The sequence below is a fragment of the Spinacia oleracea genome, chromosome 3 (genome assembly GCF_020520425.1).
Source record: "Spinacia oleracea cultivar Varoflay chromosome 3, BTI_SOV_V1, whole genome shotgun sequence".
NCBI classification, from domain to species: Eukaryota; Viridiplantae; Streptophyta; class Magnoliopsida; order Caryophyllales; family Amaranthaceae; genus Spinacia; species Spinacia oleracea.
The window spans coordinates 33661764-33683701 of record NC_079489.1 but is presented as its reverse complement, the minus strand read 5'-3'; the positions used below and the strand labels follow the sequence as shown (position 1 = coordinate 33683701).

The 21938-nt window shown below is 36.3% G+C and overlaps 1 protein-coding gene across 4 annotated transcripts in view; it reads left to right on the top strand.

The window, feature by feature from the left end:
* The window catches only part of LOC110779265 (ABC transporter A family member 1), a 39320-nt gene that overhangs the window by 13647 nt on the left and 3735 nt on the right, over positions 1 to 21938 (top strand). For 2 of the 4 annotated variants that reach the window (XM_021983804.2, XM_021983796.2), the window contains exons 6-37: positions 893 to 1122; positions 1206 to 1266; positions 1384 to 1470; positions 2935 to 3167; positions 3257 to 3371; positions 3464 to 3553; positions 4409 to 4566; positions 4649 to 4761; positions 5239 to 5345; positions 5951 to 6013; positions 6504 to 6590; positions 7555 to 7653; positions 7730 to 7914; positions 8167 to 8221; positions 8318 to 8389; positions 8671 to 9366; positions 9503 to 9681; positions 11086 to 11296; positions 11836 to 11919; positions 12514 to 12555; positions 12653 to 12749; positions 13480 to 13607; positions 13696 to 13800; positions 15329 to 15475; positions 16650 to 16922; positions 17006 to 17141; positions 18554 to 18633; positions 18716 to 18823; positions 19533 to 19683; positions 20466 to 20602; positions 20690 to 20764; positions 20897 to 21200. In XM_021983804.2, the coding sequence (XP_021839496.1) occupies positions 893 to 1122; positions 1206 to 1266; positions 1384 to 1470; positions 2935 to 3167; positions 3257 to 3371; positions 3464 to 3553; positions 4409 to 4566; positions 4649 to 4761; positions 5239 to 5345; positions 5951 to 6013; positions 6504 to 6590; positions 7555 to 7653; positions 7730 to 7914; positions 8167 to 8221; positions 8318 to 8389; positions 8671 to 9366; positions 9503 to 9681; positions 11086 to 11296; positions 11836 to 11919; positions 12514 to 12555; positions 12653 to 12749; positions 13480 to 13607; positions 13696 to 13800; positions 15329 to 15475; positions 16650 to 16922; positions 17006 to 17141; positions 18554 to 18633; positions 18716 to 18823; positions 19533 to 19683; positions 20466 to 20602; positions 20690 to 20764; positions 20897 to 21200 (4708 nt within the window). Of the gene's footprint in view, positions 1 to 892; positions 1123 to 1205; positions 1267 to 1383; positions 1471 to 2934; positions 3168 to 3256; positions 3372 to 3463; positions 3554 to 4408; positions 4567 to 4648; positions 4762 to 5238; positions 5346 to 5950; positions 6014 to 6503; positions 6591 to 7554; positions 7654 to 7729; positions 7915 to 8166; positions 8222 to 8317; positions 8390 to 8670; positions 9367 to 9502; positions 9682 to 11085; positions 11297 to 11835; positions 11920 to 12513; positions 12556 to 12652; positions 12750 to 13479; positions 13608 to 13695; positions 13801 to 15328; positions 15476 to 16649; positions 16923 to 17005; positions 17142 to 18553; positions 18634 to 18715; positions 18824 to 19532; positions 19684 to 20465; positions 20603 to 20689; positions 20765 to 20896; positions 21201 to 21938 lie in introns of those variants that run through there. The other 2 variants (XR_008930300.1, XM_056840103.1) reach the window with 2 other exon arrangements.

The window sequence follows — 21938 nt, the reverse complement described above, 5'->3', positions numbered from 1 at the left end:
ATTTTGTAACAAACATATTTTAGTATCATTCATTATGTACCATAGCCAAAAAGAATACACAACATACAACAACCTGTTATCAGTACAACCATTTCAAATAAGGGGGAGTTGAAGTATCTCTTCTCCCTCGATCAAAGTCATCCTTTCTACAAACAAGTGTACTTTACTTGTTATCTTTGATGGGGCTTTTGGAGCTGGAATCTTGTTTCACTACCACAGCATGATAGAACAGAGCCTTGTGAATTATAATTGATGAACTTTGAAGGTTAGTGTAACTTGTGTGAAGTTAGTAAATTGCTTGTGTTTCAGTTTCTACGACAAACAGATGGCTTTTCTAAAAAAAAGCAAATACCTGTACTCCAGTAGTTAAACTTGTGTGGAGTTAGAAAATTACTTGTGTTTCAGTTTCTACTACAATTTTTCTAAAACAAAGCAAATACCTGTACTCCAGTAGTTTTAAAAAAATTCTACTTACTATGTACATCTAGTATGTACACTTAACTACTTAAGTTGTGCATACAGATTTTACAACAATTATTGATACGTATCATGTATGGAATTCTGAAATCTATGTGTTTGGACAGCTGTCTTATTTATACCCCATATGTCCTTTAAGATAATTTTGCAGTTTATGTTGTCCTCTTATGAATGTACATAAATCTTGCATATTTTTATTTTTGTTACCTTTCTGACCCATTCACCCCAAATTACTTTCATGTTTAAGCGTAGGCGCTTTTACTTTGCTTCTATCTATTTAATAGATGGAGAAGTTTACTGTTAACAACCTTCTTGTTCTCATCATCCTCTCCACTGTGTGTGGAAATCTTTTCATTAATTTTATAATCATTGAAGGCTGTGATCTTGATTTATTCTAATATATCTCTTGGTGCAGCTTCAACAAGTTCTGGATTCCTTCATAATATATGCTGCACAGGAATCTGATATTAGCAGCATCTCTGATGGTTCTGGAGCTCCAGTGTTGAAATCGGTTGACATTCAATCCGCACTGAAGTTTCCTTCAATGCAATTCGTTCCTTCAAACATTAGGCTGGTTCCCTTTCCAACTCATGAATACACTGATGATGAGTTCCAATCCATTATTAAGAAAGTCATGGGAGTACTGTACGTACCTTTTATTCGATATTGTTAACTTACATTTGCAGTGTAGACACCTTTAGTTCACGTCTTTGTCTTGTGATGTGCAGGTACCTGCTGGGTTTTCTGTACCCAATATCCCGCCTGATAAGTTATTCTGTCTTTGAAAAGGTTGGATAATGAGTGATATTTGAAACAAATAATTATCTTGAATATATATTTTATTTGAATGTTGAAGTTATTACTTTTTAGTTCTTGCTTGAGCTAATTGCGTTCTTGTAATTCTAGGAGGAAAAAATCAAGGACGGGCTTTACATGATGGGTCTTAAAAGTGATATATTCCAAATCTCATGGTTTATAACATACACTCTTCAGGTATTTGATACACTGCACCTTGTGAAGTGGCATTTTCTATTGGGAATGCAACCATAATTATATTTTCTTTTTCCGGAAAGACCTGCTTTCTCTTAGCTAGCTTTTAAATTTTCCCCACCTTAACAGTTGTTGCATCTCGTGTCCCTCAAACTTGTCAAAGTTTCCTTTCAGAAAGTCGGGACAAAATAATATAGCTAATGGGTTTTCACTTAAGAAAATTATGTTCCCTTATTTTTCTTCTTCTCACTAACTCAGTTACTGTGTTTGGTTCTGATTCTGGATACTCCTCTAGGGCTTATTACTGACGTGGCATTCGTGCTCTTGTTCTCATTTGGTCTCTGTACTTGTCATCCTTCATCTGATGGTTTCAGGCATCGCTTCCAATAATGCCCAATTGCTCAATATCAGTCGTAATTTTAAATTGTAAAAGTTTACACCAACAGTTTAACTATGTGGCTATGCCTCATCTTCTTATCGATTATCCCGGAATAATCTCAACTTTAGGGGTTGTCTTCTGAAAGCAGTGCCTTATGAATTTAAACCTTTTTAATAGATAGAAAAAAAGATTGGTGGTAATGGCCAGAAGGGGACTCAAATTAGAGATTCGCAAAGTTAAAAAATAAAAGATTTATCTGTTCATCATGTTGTAAGTCGTACAATATTGGTTGTGGAATACACTTCCCAAAGTTTGGACTATTTCGAATTTTTAAAAAGTTGGAAGTTTCGTGTTTTGATTTTTTGATCTCATAGAAGTTGCCTTGAAGATAGCATACTATTCAGTTATCCTTTAAACTTAGGGCAGGATAATGCAAATTGACCATGACATGACACAGGAACTTATAGGAGGAGTTGTTTTCTGCTAATGAGTATCACATAACTTGTTTCTTATTAGGGGTCGTATTCTTCCTTCATTTGTTTAGGAACACCGAACATGGAAAAATAAAGGTCGTTATTGGCTAATTCCCTCTATCAAGCTGGAACTGCAGTTAAATTTTCTGAAAATATTTGGCATACAAAATTGTGGCAGTTAATTGTTATCACTGTTTTCTTGGTGATTTAGTTGGAGAGGAAGGATAAGATCTTGTGGATCAAGTGTCTAATGAGGTAGTAGAGAAATGATAGGATCTTGGGGGATCAAGTGTCTAATTGGGTGCATTTCAGGGGCAGGTAGTGCTTAGCTCCTTCTTGGCTCCATTTTCATGGGGATTCCTTTTCTTTTTTTTTTCTTTTTTTTCATTTATAACCTGTAAATCTGTGATTGGATATCCTTTTCGGCTTCCTTGATTTTGGTGGGCTTTTGGTCCCCTTCTTTATAATGCATTATTCCTTGAACTATTGATTGTCTGGATGTAATTGATTAACTTCTTGATAGTGTAGCCAGTACTGGTTGCTTAGTTTCCTTGTCTTCCACATTAGGATTTTGATGAAATGTTTTCTTTTTTGTGGCTTCTCTTCCGTATGCAGTTTGCAGTCTCTTCTGGGATCATTACAGTTTTCACTATGTGCTCTCTTTTCGAGTACAGTGATAAGTCGCTGGTGTTTGTGTATTTCTTTTTCTTTGGCCTGAGCGCTATAACACTTTCTTTCTTAATTTCCACATTTTTCACAAGAGCTAAGACAGCTGTTGCAGTTGGGACACTCGCATTTCTAGGAGCCTTTTTCCCGTATTACACTGTCAACGATCCAGGTGTATCGATGTTAGTATTTGAGTCATTCACGCTGATAATAGTTTTATCAGACTTATGTGCCTGTATCTTTTTTTAATTTTTCTCATGATCTTTTTCAGGATATTAAAGGCTGCTGCATCGTTGCTTTCTCCCACAGCCTTTGCATTGGGATCTATAAACTTTGCGGATTATGAGAGAGCACATGTTGGATTGCGTTGGAGCAACATATGGCGTGTATGCTAACGATTTTGATAAGATGCATATTTTAGTCCCGGTTCCCTACTTCCCTCCAATTATTGAAGTTTCTATGTTAATTTCTTGTGTAGGAATCATCTGGAGTTAACTTTCTGCTCTGTCTGAGCATGATGCTGTTCGATGCACTATTATATGGTGCTATTGGTATATACTTGGATAAGGTATGATTACTATGATCATCAGAGCCTAATATGATACTCTCCTCAAGGATGCGGATACGTCCGTGGTTGAAAATTTGTGCTTCTTGCGTCTTTGCTAACTTTTTCCATTGCCACAATCTCCTCAACTTTAAAAGACTCATTTGAAATATCAACCTTGTGGTTGTTTTTGAATTTTGATTAATTTTCCTTGGCAACTGAAAATTTACATGCACAGCTGAAGTATTCTGTTTTAGGAATTCTGCATTGGACATGATTAGTCTACCTCCATTTCAAGATAAACGGCCACTTTGGTGGTCAAAGTTTGCTGAATTCTACCATTAATTTTTCAAAATGAATTGCATTAAAATGGAAAAATTCATGACTTAATGTTTCTTGAATTAGATTTGATTTTATAACTTTTTTGCGGTACAAGAAAGTAAATAACGGTCAAATTGGTTACGGTTTGACCGCAAAGTGAATTATGAAGTATTGGTTTGAAGAGAAAGGAATATTAATGATTATTTGGAGATCTAAAGCACAGGTTAACTATTTCACCTAATGCCTTGTCATGACTGCTGAAACTATCAAGAGTCTCTCAGTCTTTCCCATCGGTTTAAGTAGAAGTTTCATCCAAACAGATATATACCGGCTTGATGGAGGAAAATGCATATACCCCACCCACCCAAGAACACACCCACACTTTGGTTACTTTCAGCCTTTGTTAAGAAAAGAAAAATTATTTTCCTCTTGTCAGTAAGTCTTTTTTGATGGTGTAGATCAGAAGTCTTTCTTGAGTTTCCAGTAATTCTTTTTTGTTGTAGTTAATAACTTAATATTTTCCACTAATAATTTACAGAATCTTGATTGTGTATTCAGGTACTCTCTAAAGAGGATCATGCACATATTTCATGGAAACGTATGTTGCCTAAATGCCTATGGAGAAAGAAAGATTATGCTAGGCCCTATTCTTCTGGTTCTGGATTGAAAGTGGAGGGTACAAGCTTGGAGATGAAGCAACAAGAAGTTGAAGGCAGGTAAATTTGGTCTTCCATGAAGCTGTGTGACTAAAATTCCCTCCCTTCCCTTTTCTTTTAAAATTTAGCGTGTGATGTGCAGGTGCCTTCAAATAAGGAATCTTAATAAAGTATATGCCTCGAAAAAGGGGAATTGCTGTGCTGTTAATTCACTGCAGCTGACTTTATATGAAAACCAGATTTTCGCTCTTCTAGGTATGCATATAAAGCAGGCAGCCCGTACCTTTACTTTCCACTACTATTTGAAAATGTCTATTGCATATAAGTTTTCAGTTGGAGATATGTGTTTTAAAGCTCATGGATCCAGATATGTTGCATTCCCTTTTTCAATGTAGTCATCACTCAGCTTTAGAATTGAAGATGTCAGAGCTCTTGTAGGACTGGCGGGCACTGTTTTTAAAACTGCTGAACTACTATGAGTACTAGTATTACTTAGCTTCAGTGATGTGCAAAGAGAACAAAATATTTTCCTACAAGAACTTGAGAAAGTTAATGACTTCCTAAGTTCCTAGTCCCCTGAGCCAGAACAAGAATCTGAGAACAAATTGTTTTGTGTATATTCAAAGCAATGTCAAGTAGTTCACTTTATATATGCCATCTAGTGAGCCTATGCTCCATTTCCCTCTATATAATATATTTACTTTCAGTTAATTTCCTACTTATGTTATGTAGGACACAATGGGGCTGGTAAGAGCACAACTATCTCTATGCTTGTTGGACTTATTCCTCCAACTTCTGGGGATGCTTTGGTTTTTGGAAGGAATATTTTGACAGATATGGTATGTGTTCCCTCAGAAACTTCTATTCAATTCACTGGTATCTGGTGTAATTTTTTATTTATTTAAAACCTCATTTAGGCTGTTAGGTCGATGATTATGTCTGTTGATTTTGTGCTTTTTATATCTGTGAATGGACATATGTTTCCTATTGAAGTCCTGACTTTAAACAAGATTATGTTAGAATATCTGTACATTTTTCTTGTTTTATACTGATGTTAGGAGACTGCTTTTTTGTATTCCTAGAAAGTTCAAGTAATAAACGTGTGGGTTATATAAAAAGAGCAATTCTCTTAAAGACTTGCCACCTTTTGTTGCTGGAGAATAGTAACTGTTGTTTCTTGGCTCAATGTTCAATTTACCTATCAAAATGACCAATGTCCCTAGTTAGGACATTGTACTTTTAGCATGTTTGAGTTGATGAAAGAAGGTCGGAGGTGGTGTATGTTGGTTATTTCATTCTCACTGTTTTTCATGTTAGTGGGTACAGAATGGATAAAATTTTGTCGATTCTACAGTATTTAGTGTTTCTGATATTGCTTGTCTACATACTTGTTTCAAAGTGTTGAATCCTGTCCAAAATGTAATGTTGTTCTCTTCTGATGCAGAATGACATACGCAAAGATTTGGGAGTATGCCCTCAAAGCGATATTCTTTTTCCTGAACTAAGTGTAAGCATTTCAAATATGGACAGCGTAGTACTTGGAATACTGTTTAAACATTTAACTTTCAAACTGATAGTCTAGTTTGATGAAATGTTGTGTACAGCTAGATCTCCTCAGACCTGGCAACTGTACATTGGAGGTTTATTGTGTCTGTCTGGGGAGGTGAGACTGTGATTGGCTGATCACAAGGAGATTTGAATAGATTCTTATCCAATCCAGTGATAGTCTCTAAAGTTGAAGGCCAGTGAGAAAAGTCTTTGACCCTTAGAAGAGAGAAAACACACTTCTGACTTCTGAGCACCCCACATGGGGAAGAACAAATGAGGTTGCCTTTTAGCTGGTGGTGACTGGCTTGAGTGACTTCTATATGAGTCACTGCATAGGAGTTGTAGGCTGGCTTTTCTTATTTCAAGTCTCTGTTATGTTTGGAGTTTGATATGTAACTTTAGATTGTACACTCTCTCTCATATGCTTTGACACAACTCCATCTGTGTAGGTGAAAGAGCATTTGGAAATATTTGGTGTACTGAAAGGCGTGAAAGATGACGTTCTTGAGAGGGTTGTGATTGAAATGATTGATGAGGTATTGTTGTACTGATAGCATTCTGTTATCCTGAAAAATGTGTGCTGCTGCCTTTTCTTTTTTTTCTTTTGGGGTCTTTCCCTTGGTTTGTATCTCATTCACGAGGACTATCTGTCTCTCATTTGCACAGCAACAGCATGCTCCTTTCATCAATCAGCTGTTATTTTGAGAACTCTACTAGTGCCAGCAGCAGGATTATTTATATTGATTTAGTGGTTTCAATATAAATGTAGTTCACTGATTCCTTCACGTCGCAGCTATATTTTTGCCTCTTTACTTGGTTATGGATAGATGGACTTGTTATTTTTCTTATTCTTGTTGGTGAAAACAACTATCTCATGATAAGAGAATATTGATTAATATCTGTAGGATAGATAAGTGGATGGTGGAACCATGGAAATGTGGAAGCTAGTGTCAGGGGCAGTCTGGGTGCTGGAAGGAAGGGAATCATTATGAATTTTAGAATCCAAAGCTTTATCATATTGGGTTATTTCAAAGACTTCTCTTTGAGGATGCTGTACAGTTAGCTCCTTGCACTTCATGTCGAGTATTGCTTGTCCTCTCCTGTCATTGTAGAGAGAATTAATCGTGATTGCTCTTGGAGCGTGACTTTTCATTCCTTTTTCTGTCCCTCCTTAGACCTTAGGTTATTCAATGAGTTAAGAGCATGTTGATTTTCGTCTGTAGCCCACCTGTATATGGATTACATGGGTATACCTCCTTGCAATCATATCTTAAAGATATAATCTTTGTGCAAATAAACCTACCTCAGAGTTGAATGGTATTGTCGATTTGAAAATGTAGAGCTGAAGCTTTTCCGTAAAATTGCATCAACATCAAGTTGGTTACTTTCTAGAGAATGTAATATCCTTTCATGTCTGTTTTATTTTTAAAAAGATGTTCCTTTTCTGTTCGTTGTTCCATGTTCGTAATCTTTTTGTCTTTACTGACATGTTGTTGGCAGGTTGGTCTCTCTGACAAAGTTAATACCCTCGTCAGTTGTTTATCTGGTGGTATGAAAAGAAAACTTTCCTTGGGAATTGCGCTTATAGGAAACAGTAAGGTAGGGATTCATTTGATCTGGATATTTCTATTTTTCTATCCTTATTTTTATAGCTGCTTACTTGTATCACTTGTAGGTTATTATTCTTGACGAACCCACTAGTGGAATGGATCCTTATTCAATGCGCTTGACATGGCAGCTAATAAAGAAGGTTAAGAAAGGAAGAATTGTATTGTTGACAACGCACTCAATGGATGAAGCCGAAGCATTGGGAGATCGTATAGCTATCATGGCAAATGGTTCTTTGAAATGTTGTGGAAGGTTTCTTCTTATCTCATGCGTCATCACAGGGAATATAAAGTAGAACAAAGAAAATGAGCATTGTCCTGGTTCCCTTAAGGTGCACTGTGGGTGTTATTGGGATGTTCTTAAAGTGTAAAGAGGGGGAGGACTAAAAAAATTAAGTTAATGGATGGGTTTATTTGTGTGTTGCAATTTGTCTGTGCTTTTATTGATAGGACAATTATATCCTAGCTCCCTATTCCTTCTATAACCGCGTTTATTTTTTTGCAGTTCCCTCTTCTTGAAACATCAATATGGGGTTGGTTATACCCTTACTTTAGTGAAGGTTAGCCTTTTGTGCACGTATGGGTAATTGTCTAGCGTAGGTTAACGAATAGTCACATGATTCCACTAGTATCACTGCCTCTCTTTTTTTTTACAGACTGCGCCAGGTGCCTCTTTTGCTGCAGATATTGTTCACCGGCATATACCTTCAGCCTCGGTAGTGAGTGAGGTATTTGACTTCCCAGAAATTTAGAACAATATTTTGCACCTAAACAATACATTAGGAAAACAGACTGTAATTGTTGAATCCTTGTTTTTCGGAATTTGTTGAAGACCTCGACATAAGGATTGTCGTTATTTTGGTATCTATCATGAACTACCGATGTCATTTTCTTATGTAAGGATAGTGCTGTATACAAAGCCTTAGATGTTTATTTTTTATTACATGTCTATATTTAAGGTTTAAATACTTCATTGCATGCTGATATGGGGATTTATTTGTTGCCTTAGGTGGGTACAGAGATATCATTTAAGCTCCCTTTGACATCATCATCTTGTTTTGAGGATATGTTCAAAGAACTTGAATGTTGTATGAAAAGGTCAACATCAAACTCTGAAGCAGGTGCAATCGAGACTGAATGCACTGGTATTGAAAGTTATGGCATCTCTGTTACAACCTTAGAAGAGGTATTCTTGAGAGTGGCTGGGTCTGACCTTGATGAATTGGAGTCTGTAGACAAGAAAACAACTCTTCATGATTCTGTTGTTACTCCAGCATCTGAATATTATCCACCTAAAACAAGCTCCTTTGCAAAGCTTTGTGGAAGCTATAAGGACTTCTTAATGGTCATGTGTCTTATAGTGGGGAGGACCATGAGAGTGTTCTTTGCTGCAGTCTGGTGTTTCATTAGCTTTCTATGTATGCAATTTTGTTGCACTTCTGTAATTTCGAGGTCAGACTTTTGGAACCACTCAAAGGCATTACTCAAAAAGAGAGCAATATCTGCTAGGCGAGATCAGAAAACAATTGTTTTTCAGCTTCTAATTCCAGCGGTCTTCCTGCTTTTTGGACTTCTTTTCCTTCAACTCAAGCCACATCCTGACCAGACGTCTGTAACATTTACAACTTCAAACTTCAATCCTCTATTAAACGGTGGCGGTGGTGCTCCAATTCCATTTGATCTAGCCTATCCAATTGCAGAAGAGGTGAGTTGAACAGGGTTCTTTTTATGATTTTACAGTGTCTAAGAAGAAAATTTTGATGCGTGAAAATCATATTAAAACTTGTTGTGTAATAGTAGTTGCATCAAACTGCCTTGCTAAAATAATAAATTTGTTTCAGATTGCATCATGCATTGACGGTGGCTGGATTCAGGAGTTTAAACCAAGTACATACAGGTTTCCAGATTCAGAAAAGGCACTATCAGATGCCATAGAGGCTGCTGGGCCAAATTTGGGTCCACAATTACTGTCTATGAGTGAATTTTTGATGTCTAGCTTAAACGAATCCTATCAATCAAGGTATGAGTTCTACTCCTATTCCACCATATTTCCTGTTTCTTTAACTAGTGTCATTGCTGTAGCAGATTGGCTGTTCTGAAATTGTGAAATCAAGTTCTTTTTGTGCTTCAATATCTTGATTTTCTTTCTACAAAGTATTAAGTCCTCTTACCGCGTATGATATCTATGAACAAAAAATAAGTTAGGAAAAGATATCAGTTCTTGTGAAAATCCCTATTCCTCCTTTGGGGTCTTAAAGTTTCTGTTCCTTGTGCATCTACTTTTTTAATCAGGTGACGTGCTCCCCTCTTTTTCCTTGTATCTCTTTGTTATTTATCAAAAGGATTCAGTAATAAGCTTAATATTTCTTTGTACTTTGTGTGGTTAGAATGTGTGAAGGGGAAGGGAGGGAGTGAAAAAGAGGGAAGAGAAAGGGAGGTCACTGGGAGGGGAAGAGTGAGCTCACATTTTTCTTCCAAGTCTTTCCAACAGTGGAGTGATTGGATTCAACAAAAAGTAAAAGAAAATGGATCCCTTTAATTCCTTTCCTTCCCCTATATCTTACCCAAATGAGGGAAAATGCATCCCTCCCTTACCCTCCAAATCTTCCAACTAAACAGTGTTGGTAATTCTTGTCAAAGGAGCTACATGTTCTAGAGTTAGCTCAAACTTTTACTTGTGAGAGTTAAGGTATCTGGTCCCATTCAAGTAAATTTTCTTCTTTTCTTTTCATTGCATCATTCCACCTCTCTCTCTGTGTGTCATAATACTTTCTCGTACTTTTTCTGCTCTATCTATCCACTACCAAATTTCACATTTAACAGCTATTCTTACTAATTGTGTGAAATCCAAATGTGAAAGTACTTGTCTATGAATGATAAAGCAGTACTTGTAATTTTGCATGAAAATTTACATCCAGAGGTTCCATTGAAATACTGGAACTTCTGTAAGTAAGATCTTCAATTGTATTAAATTCATTTTTTTTCCTTTTCTTGGATTCTCCTTTTGCAAAAGCACAGGCTGAGCTTATTTTATTTCTTCCGGCACCAACCAGTTTCATGGTAAATGGATTTCGCTGGGAAGCAAACACCTGGCGATCTTGTATAATAATCATAGAACAGTGATATGTGGGATTTAAGTTTCAAAGGTAGCTAGTTAAGACTTGTGTTCCAAAGGCGAGACATTTTTGTTTTGACCATGACAGACCATCAGTCTACTTGAAAGTTACAAAAAAACAAAGTTGCAGCATTTCTGATTGCTATATTCTTGTTCTACCAACGGTATTATGTAATTGGTGTGCTCATGCATTTTTGTGGGGTTTGGAGCAGTATTATCTAAATTATGAATTTATGAGTTCTTTGAGTTCTATATTTAGATCCAAAATAATATCTTCAGATTTTTTATCGATTGTATTAAACTATGTAGATATGGAGCTGTTATCATGGACAAGCCAAATGATGATGGAAGTCTAAGCTATACAATACTGCACAACAGTACTTGCCAGCATGCTGCTCCAACTTATATCAATTTGATGAATTCAGCAATCCTCAGGTTTGCTGTTTCTGATAGAAACATGTCAATCCAAACGCGTAATCATCCTCTACCAATGACAAAAAGCCAACACCTACAGCACCATGTATGACCAGATCCTACTGAAATTATTTTTATTCTCACGTGTTCCCAGCTTCTAGTGACAAGTTTAATTTGCCTTCTTACTCACTATAAATGCTGAAGTGCTCCTATATGTCTTGTCCTCTAGGATGATTGTTATTTAAGAGGTAGTGTAAGGGTCCTTGTGCTTCTTCAAAGCCTCTGAAAGTGTTTTGGGTGCAGCGTTTAGCCAACCTAGGGCTGCCTGACTAGTTAGAGTTGGCTACACAAGTTCATGTTACCCATGTCTTAATCACGACAGAACGTTCCAGCTGTATCAGGCTATCTGAGTGATTGGCATGTTGAAAATTTTATATGAGACATGATAGTATGATACTTCGCAATGAAACTATTTCTTTGCGAATGATGTACAAAGAGTAGCGGTTGTATCTTGTGTCAATCAAACTATTATTATTTGATGCTTTATCTATCAACTGTTCTTTGACACAATTTAAGTGACCTTTAAAAATATGCAACAACTGTGATTGTATGGCGTACAACTCATGTTACATTCTCATTCTGCAGGACTTGGATGCATTCTCGGCTGCCATTATTGTCACCATAGCTTTCTCTTTTATTCCAGCGTCTTTTGCTGTTCCTATAGTTAAGGTACTGGGATATCGTAGGTTTTCATTTCGTGTTCCTGTAGTAAGTGCTTTTGTTCTTGTTTACTGTCGCTTTAATGATGAAAATAGGTTAATCAACAACAATCTCATGATAGTGGCATGGATAATTAGATTACTGTCCAGTAAATTGAATATAGCTGTTTTGTAACTTGTCCCTATATTAGATGTGGTGGATATATACTATCTAGCATCTGCTAGAGATTTTTGGTCTTTTTTTGTGAAAGGCAGATAGTTATTTCCATACTTTTACAGTTCTAATATGTCATTTAAGTTTCTGTTAAAGCTATCAGTGTAATATGTGATAGCTCGTTTCTTGGTTAGGGTAATCTCTAGTAGACATTAGTTGGATGCTTTGTCGAATTGATGCCATCACAGATGACCTGTCAGGGACTCAGGGAGAAGTTCTCTGATGACTAATACATATCTGGTATTTTAAATTGTGTAAATTCATCTACATCATGCTGTGGTCTGCTTGATTTGTGGCCTTTGCTTTCTTTTGTTTCTGTGGTAAAGATATTTCGTGAATGTTGTTATTGTTTGAGAATTTTTGATAAGAGATTGAAATGTGTGATATCAGGAGCGTGAAGTAAAAGCTAAACACCAGCAGTTACTGAGTGGGGTATGATGCTTTTCCTCTTGGAACAGGGATTTCTTGCTGTCATAATGGTGTTTAATTACTTTTGTTTAAAGTCATGTAACTTGTCGGTTTACCTCAGGTATCTATACTATCATATTGGGCCTCTACCTATGTGTGGGACTTTATCAGCTTCCTTTTACCGACATCATTTGCAGTTGTTCTATTCTACATCTTTGGTATGCATTCCTTTATTTTTTGCCAAGTTTTCCTATAGGTCCCTGGAATTCTGAGTCACATGATGGTAAAATACCATATCTAAATTTTCTAAAGTATTTACTCCTCATCCAACGTATAGCAATTTGCCACTACAGGCTACAAAGTAAAAGGTCTTAGTTACTATATAAAAAAAAGAAGTAAAAGTCTTAGTCCTCTAACCGATCCACATTAACCATTTATGATGTCACCCTCCTCTTTTAGGTCTCTGCCTATGGTGGCATTTATACTTAATTTAACATGAAGAAAGGATAATCATTTAACATAAAGCTTTTAAAACAGTAACGGACGTATGTGTGCTCTTAAGATGACACTCCTTCCTATTCCGCCGTTTCCTTTTTAAGCCATTTCATTTTATTTGCCATGGTTGGAATATTTTCTTTTATGTCATGTGTTTTTTCATTTTTTCCTCCAATTTCCTTATACATGGGTCCACTTTCCATTTTAATATTCACTCACCCTTCAAAATAAATCATTTCGAGAGATAGCATATGGGAGTAATTCCTTAGTTTTCCCTCCGCATTCCATCAATGGCAAACATTTAGATATGGATGGAGTATGTGTAACCTTTTTTTTATTAAGTTCCCAGTAGATTCTGTTGTCTTTTTGGATTCTTCATTGCCATTTGGCTTTTTTAAGGTTCACATTCTATGTAAATATATTTTAATTCCCGAATATCATATTGATCCGCAGGTTTGGATCAGTTTGTGGGAACTGGAGGTTTTTTCCCAACAGTCATTATCTTTCTGGAGTACGGACTAGCAGTTGCATCTTCAACATATTGCATGACATTTTTTTTCTCTGACCACAGCGTCGCACAGGTTTGGCCTCTTTTACTTACATGGTGTTTATTTTATACTAGGCAAATTTAGTTTCCTAATCGGCATAATGTCTTTTGTTTTCACGCAGAATGTTGTTCTACTGGTCCACTTTTTCACCGGACTTATTCTGATGGTCATCTCATTTGTAATGGGAGTTATGGAAACAACTGCTTCAGCAAATTCTCATCTTAAGGTTTGAACGTGTCTCTTTTTGCTGTTTCAGATTTTGTACTCCGGTAACAGTTCACTTTTTTTTTTGGATCTCTATGGAAACAAAATCATATTGTTGCTGCACAATGATTCGACCTAAACGTAATTAAATTTATTTCACCAGCAGTTTAGTTGATTATTTTGATGTCTCCCCTGGCTTTATCCCTTGTTCATGCTCCGATTTGGAAAGTTCACGTTGTTTCTTATGCTTTTCTCTGATAATCCTGTTCAAAGTATCTGATTTGCCAATTCTTCTGCCTCTATTTTACCGACAACACGAATCTCACTATTTTCCCTGTTTCCAATTTCTTTAACGAAGATTTCTATGATGAAGATAACAATCTAAATTGACTTGGATTGGAGTGGAGTTTCTCGTTTTATGATTATCGGTTTGGATTGGAAACACATGTAGGCTCTACCTGTTACCTAAATGTCATAAATTAGCTATCCCCTCGCACATACCCATACCCACCTCAAATTTCTATACTCGCTACGTACCCACCACTGATGACGGGTACATATCTAACATCATTAGTCGCCGAGCGGGTACAAACCTAAATCTAAATCCACATCCACAATACCACCAAATTGATATCCACTTCATTTCTCTTAACCCTCAACCTCATTTCCTCATAATCACTTGTTGATTCTCAAAGATCAAAACTTACAAATATGTATTTACATTAATAAAGGACATCCATTTTTAAACCTGACAAGATTGCTTACACACTTTCAAATGAAACAAATACAAAACCAAATAGTTTATTATATGGACCCATTTATTAAATTTTATAAAACAAGTGGTTAAAAGGCGGGATGGTATGCGGGCGAGAGGCTGGTGTATATGGGGTGGCTTTGATACCAATTCCACCCTACCCACTATCCATGGCGGGTATGCCTTTTGTTATCCAATGCCCGTCAATTTCGCACAAAAATCATGTTTATGTGTTGCTCAATCCATGGCGACCTACCAGCAAAATTGTACCTATCAGGCATCTCTATTCTGCAACTTCAAATGATTTGAAGTGATAAAGCTTGATGAGTTTGAAGTTGTCATTGGACAAAAGCTTACTAGTTGCGAATTAGATGCCTCTAGTCTTCCCCCTTTGAAGTCTGCATAATTGAATATTAGAAAAGTTACTCTTGTAATTGCCATGTCAACATGTGTACGACCTTTACCATTCTATCAAATAAAGGGAAGGATTGCTAAGTTCCTTGACAAAGAAGGTGTCACGTGGTAAATGGTTACCGATATGTCCTTGCGCGGTGTCCCTTTCTTTTTCTAACTTCTTGCTGTAAGATGGGGAAAAGGTAAATTGGCTACTAAATTATTCTTCAATAGGATTCTGAGTCTCAATCTGGGTTTATACCTTTAAGGTCCTCGACCCTGAATGCTCACTGAACTTGCGTGAACTATCCTCTGATTGAACTGATTGTCTCTTCTATGTTTTTCTTTTTTTTTTCCCCTGAATATGCTATAATTTTCCTAATTCCTGTTACTGATTTTGCAGAACATCTTCAGACTATCACCTGGATTCTGCTTTGCAGATGGACTTGCATCACTTGCCCTTGTACGCCAAGGGATGAAAGATAAATCAAGTCATGGGGTTCTTGACTGGAATGTTACGGGTGCCTCTATTTGCTATTTAGGTTTTGAGGTTCTTTTCTTATCCCAAATAGATAGTTAAAGATATGATTTTATCTAACTTATGCCTCTATGCATCTATGATTGCCAATTTTATCCTTTTTGGTTTTAAACTTCTAATCATTGTAACCTATTTTATGCAATATTTTTGTTTTGTTTTTACGGAATACCTGCTGTACATTTCTTTCTTTTTTAGTTGTTGCACTTTGACTTTTGCGCTATTCACATAACCTACGTTGACCATGTCTTTTGCAATATATGAAAACGAATGTTATTGTAATTTTCTTAATGTTTAAATGTTTAATTTTAAAATGTTAAGTTTCTATTATTTTTACCAATGGATAAAATTAAAGATATTAATTGTCAAAGTGTGCGTGGTAAACGTGGAACCAACATAAAGATAATGCAAGAAGTAATGTTCGCACTTTCGAACTATAAATCACTTTCTTTGATATGGAAGTGTGTTATCTGGTTTTTACATACTCACGAGTCTCGATTTGTTAGTAGCCAGTGACACCCTTGTGTAACATGGCCTTTTCAAAGTAATGTTTAAAGTGTGTTTGGTAGAGAAGGAGAAAAAGGATGACTGGAAAGAACTCAATCATATCTGCAGTAGAGTGGTCTTTGCTGACTTTTGGTTTATAGCCAACTTTGTTTTCTAGGCGATGAATCTCCGTGTGGAGAAAAATGAAAACAGCAGATGCATATTTTTTTTTATTGGAACAGCCAATTCATGCAAAGCTATATTTGCAGCTAGCACATTCATTTTCTGGACTTGGTGTAAAATGTTAGATGATATTAATGGTTTTTGGTGTAAAATTGTTAGATGATATTAATGTTAGCTAGCACATTCATTTTCTGGCATTAATGTTTTTTTTTTTTATAAATGGGTGTCGCGGAGTCACGGTGTCATCCCATGATGTTCAAACTATCTGCAAAATCATGTAGTATCTTTGTCATATCATTGCGTTTGTATTGTCTAAGGCTCCTGTATTTTTCAAAAGAAAAGAATAATAAAAATAGTCCTCGAGTTTTATGTTCTTGCATCTTCTTATATTAAAACATTGTGATTCCTAGTCTGGTACACTCTGAATTGCATAAATGAGTTGGACATCCTTAGATGGATGTGTACGTTTTTACCTGTACAGAACAATTGTCTCTCTTAGAAAGCTAATTGGATTTTGCAGAGCATATTCTTTTTCCTATTAACGCTTGGACTTGAAGTTCTACCTCCTCGCAAATTATCGCCCATTACAATTAAATTTTTCTGGAGAAGAATTAAGAGTCTCTGCTGTGTGAATAGACGGAACACCAACAATGTTTTAGATCCTTTATTGGATTCATCTTCTGATGCTATGACCCTTGACCTTGAAGAGGATATGGATGTCAAAGCAGAACGGAACAGGGTGGTTTCCGGTGCTGCAGATAGGGCAATAATATACTTGCGTAACCTGCGGAAGGTAAGTGTTTTCTATTTCATTTTTGTTGTATGAAGCATGATATTTCAGTGGTAAGAGTTAACATGAATCAATGCAAATCTTAGGTTTACCCAGGTGCAGAAGTTCAAAATCCAAAAGTTGCAGTTGATTCATTAACTTTCGCTGTCCATGAAGGAGAATGTTTTGGCTTTCTAGGAACAAATGGAGCGGGAAAGACGACCACATTGTCAATGTTGTCTGGTATTTTATCAAAACACTGTGTAGATATCGTGGCAAGTTATACCTTCATTATTCATGTTATTTGTTGTTACTTTCTCCGTTCCTTGAAGAACTTTCCATAGTACTTCCTATTCTAGACTATTCCCATCTCCTAATGGGAATTTTCCACACGTACAACTATCTAGATACATCTTAAATGATATGTTCAAAACAAACGTTCCCTTGCTAGAAATTCTACCAAGCACATACAACCATTAACAAGACTTCTCCGGAGGCTTACAAAACCCTCCAAGAAGCAACCTCTAAAGCCTTCCATATGGGAACCTTCTAGAGGTTTCCCGCATCAATCATGGTCCTTCATGCCCGAAGACCATGCCCACAAAATTTGGGGTAATCAGAGGTCATTTATGCCCTGAACCGACCCATTATTACGTTTTTGTCAACTGAGTGTTTACTGAGAATTGTTTTCCTTTTCAAAAATATTGCTCTATATAATATAGGGAGTGCTACCTGGATAGCACATGGGCTCTCTCTAAAGGCACGATTATGGCCTAGTGCCCAGTCACCCTTGTGGGGGTTATAGAGTCAGACCGCATTGCCTTAGCCGTTAAAGATGGTAGATAAGTTTATCCCAAAGAAAATTACTAATAAGTGTGACTCCTGAGAAAACACATGCATTTTGTTCTAACCACAAGCATTCCAGACTCACGATAAGAGCATTATGCCACAAGGTCGCCAGCATATTTTCCTTGGCCCTTCCGAAGCCCAGGAAACAAACTTTGTGAAGCAATATCTAATATGTAGAATGATGGATTGGATTACACTACAAGACAAATCATACAACGTCTTCCCTTTTAATTAAGTTCCAAAATAGTGTTGCCTTTTTTTTTTGGTGTGTGTCTGCAAGAGAATGTGAGTTCTTTGCCCAAGTGGGACATTAAGATAAAGAAGTAAGAGGATGAAAAGGATTATCTTGGGATTGTGTTTTGGAGCCTTAGTAATTAGGATAACCATGGGAAGTAAAATCATGAAAAATATGCCAAAAAAAAACTTGTGAAACTACTAATTTTCACTTGTTAGCTATTTTTATTGTAGGCTAAGTAATTCATTGACAAAAGCTATTGAAAGTAAAATATTTGCTTAATTTTCTGTTTGTTTTTTAATTGTTTTTCTCCATTACGGTATATGCTACGGTTTTGTTCATAAATCTATTTGTTATATAGTCCACTTCTTTAATGGAATTATCTCTGGCTTTACCAGGTTCCTTTTTATTTTCCCTGAGTATATGACCCTACTTAGCAGTTGTATGTTATCTTAGAATACTCAACTTAATGGTATACTTGGAGTACTCAGAAGTAGGGTCAGTTTATTAGAGTATGATATTCTTTTTAGAGTTTGCATGGTTGACATTCTCTTTCAACCTTCTTATGCAGGAGAAGAATTCCCTTCAGAGGGAACTGCTTTTATATTTGGAAAAGATATACGCTCAGATCCCAAGGCTGCTCGTCAGCATGTGTGTCTTTTCTTCTTTTCACATAATTTATCACCTACATACACATGTTTGCAGATTGAATGTTAACTTATTGTCTTAGCAGATAGGTTACTGCCCCCAGTTCGATGCTTTGTTAGAACATTTGACGGTGAGGGAACATCTTGAACTGTATGCAAGGATTAAAAAAGTATCTGACGATCGGATTGAAGAGGTATAATTCTATGGAACACATCTATACTATATATTAAAAGGTGTTTCTAAAGAAGTTTACGTGACACGTGGCACTCTGCTTTTTAGTCATTCACTCTGCGATTTTCACATACATGAAAAAATGTGAAATATGGTATGCATAAGGTTTGAACCCCCAACCTTGTGTTTAAAAAATAAAGCCTTTACCATTAAGACATGACATGTTTCATGTTATTATTGCAAAAATAAAAATAAATAAATGCAAATGTTATTCATGTAGTAACCCGAGGCATCGCCTGGGCCCAAAAACTGGCTTTATGTTATTTTTGGTATATAATTTATTTATGCTTCATGCAGCGACCCTATCCTTTTGAGAATAAGGCTATGTTTTTTTTTTTTGCTTCCTTTCCTTCCTGTTACTAAGTTACTCAAATGTTCCATAGAATGTACAGAATGCTGAACCTGGTTTTGTCGCTGTTGAGGCTCACCAACCTAAATCGTTGCTGACTGAGTGCTGTTCAGTATGATTATACTCTATGGGTGTCGTTCTTGTCTTTGGCTCGGAAAAATTAACCCTTTTTCTCATGACCTGCTTCTCAAGAGAAATTTCACATTTTCGAAATTTCTCTGTTGTCTAACTTGTCTTTTCTAGTTAAAATTCGATTCTCCTATTAATTTTTTTTGGTTATATCACTATGGATCATTCTGTAGGCTAACAAATTTTTTTATAGGTGGTTATGGAGAAGATAGTTGAATTTGATTTGTTGAAGCATGCCAATAAACCATCTTTTACTCTCAGTGGGGGGAACAAGCGCAAGTTATCTGTGGCAATCGCAATGATTGGAGATCCTCCAATAGTCATACTTGATGAGCCATCTACAGGTATTTTAAATGGATAAAGCGTACCGCTAATAATTATCCAATTTCTTTGGAAATATTTTCATGTAGTTACTGCCATTATTCTGTTATTGATCTCAGATATCACCTGGAGATAAGTTTTCCACTAACTTTGTGGATAGTGTGACTGTGTAAACTAACATTCTTATACTAAATTCATTGTGAGGCATGAGAATGCCATCTGTTATGCATTTTTGCTTTAGTCTGGAACTTTGGATGATCTATCATTCCATACCGACACTCAACCCTCGTTTAGATAGCTATGATTTCTCGATATTCTTCTAGTGTCTTATGTCATAGTTTAGTGATCTTGTGAAATTATTACTATGATATAAATTTTCTATTTGTATTGCTCTTAGCTGATGGTGTTGAATTCCTAGATTTGGTTAAGGTTCTTGATTTTCTTAAGTTTACAAACCTATATAAGCTCTGGCATGAGGAAATTTGACTGGTTCGATATTTTATTCCTTCACTACTTGTAGATGGTCTATTCTGTGTAATTTTAGGTTTAAGCATGGATCCTATGGGGTTATCTGGGATGTCATTTTCCACCTCATATGCTGCTTTATTGCTGCCTGCTGGCAATGACCTAGACAAATGTTATCTATTGCTTGAATTCCTGGATTTGACTGTTGTTTAAGGTAGTTCTTAATTATATTCAGATCATAAGCTAAAACCTCAGACGTGAGAAAATTTGATTCTTTCAAAATTTTATTCGTCACAGCTTGGGGAGGCTAATTTAATTCTATTTATAATTTTCCCTGTAGGCATGGATCCTATAGCAAAAAGATTCATGTGGGATGTCATTTCCCACCTGTCTACAAGACGAGGGAGAACAGCAGTTATACTCACTACACACAGCATGAATGAAGCTCAGGCACTGTGCACCAGGATGGGAATCATGGTATGAGAATTAATTATAATCTATTCAGGGTCCATTTCCTATTTGGGGCATTTGGTGACTTTCTTTACCTATTTTTGGTGATTGGAGGTTGGGGGAAAGCTACGTTGTGTCGGAAGTCCCCAGCATTTAAAGACACGATTTGGAAATCATCTTGAACTGGAGGTAAAATTGTTTTAACCCTATTCCTCTATAGGCAAACTTGTGTAGTTATGCAGAAGGAAAAAAAGAGGTAAAAGATATACAAGATAAAGAGAACATGTTAGAATATCTGTCAATTTTACCTCTTTCTTTCAGGTGAAACCAACGGAAGTAAAATCTGAGCAACTGGAAGCCCTGTCGCTGATGATTCAAGAGAAGCTCGCTAAAGTTCCATCTCACCCTAAAAGCTTACTGGGGGACCTAGAGACTTGCATTGGGACTGCTGATGATATCACACCTTACAGTGTATCTGTAGCTGAAATTAGCTTGTCGAGGGACTTGATAGTCATGATAGCTCGTTGGCTTGGCAATGAAGAACGAGTAGGTGCCCTAATAAATTCAAGTGTGGCATCTGATGGGATTCTGAGTGAACAATTATCAGATCAACTGATCCGTGATGGTATAGCCTCTTCCCTCCATCTCTGTTATCTCAGTCTAAATTGCTGATTATTGTTTTTCACTTGATGAGTGACCGTATCATAGTTTTAGCTGGCTTGCTAAATAGACTGACTACTGTCGTGTCTTGGTTTTGAAATTTATATTCTTATTTTACTGAGGTTTTCATAGTCGAGATAGAATCTGGATTATGGAATCTGGATTATGACGAGCCAACCAATATACATACTTGGTCCTGCAGCTTAGAAACAGTTTTGGAAATGAGAACACGAAATGAATTTTCCTTTTAAGCCAAAACCCTCAGTGATTTTTCAGCAAACATCCCTCAACTACTGATAAACATATTTGCCTTTTTAACTGACTTCTGTTCTAAGCGCTAACTATTAGGTTTATGTAGTCAATGTAGATGGTCTGCAGTTTTGAATAATATTAGTAAAGGTACCCATTGCATTGTCAGGATGGGGATCCTACCTTGGATCGATGGAGGAAGGTAGGATCGGATCGGTAAAATAGGATCTTAGGATCGTAAGATCCTACTAAATAGTAAAAAATAATGTTTATAATATTAAAATGCAATGTAAAATCATGTATTCAAATAATCTTAATACTTAAGGTCATTTTTCGCTTACATAAGATTAATACTTGTGTAGATTCAAGTGCAATTAATAAGATGTGTGCAAGGTTGTGAATTAAGATTTTAGTTATAATCAACTTAACGTCTTAATTGATAAAATTATATGAA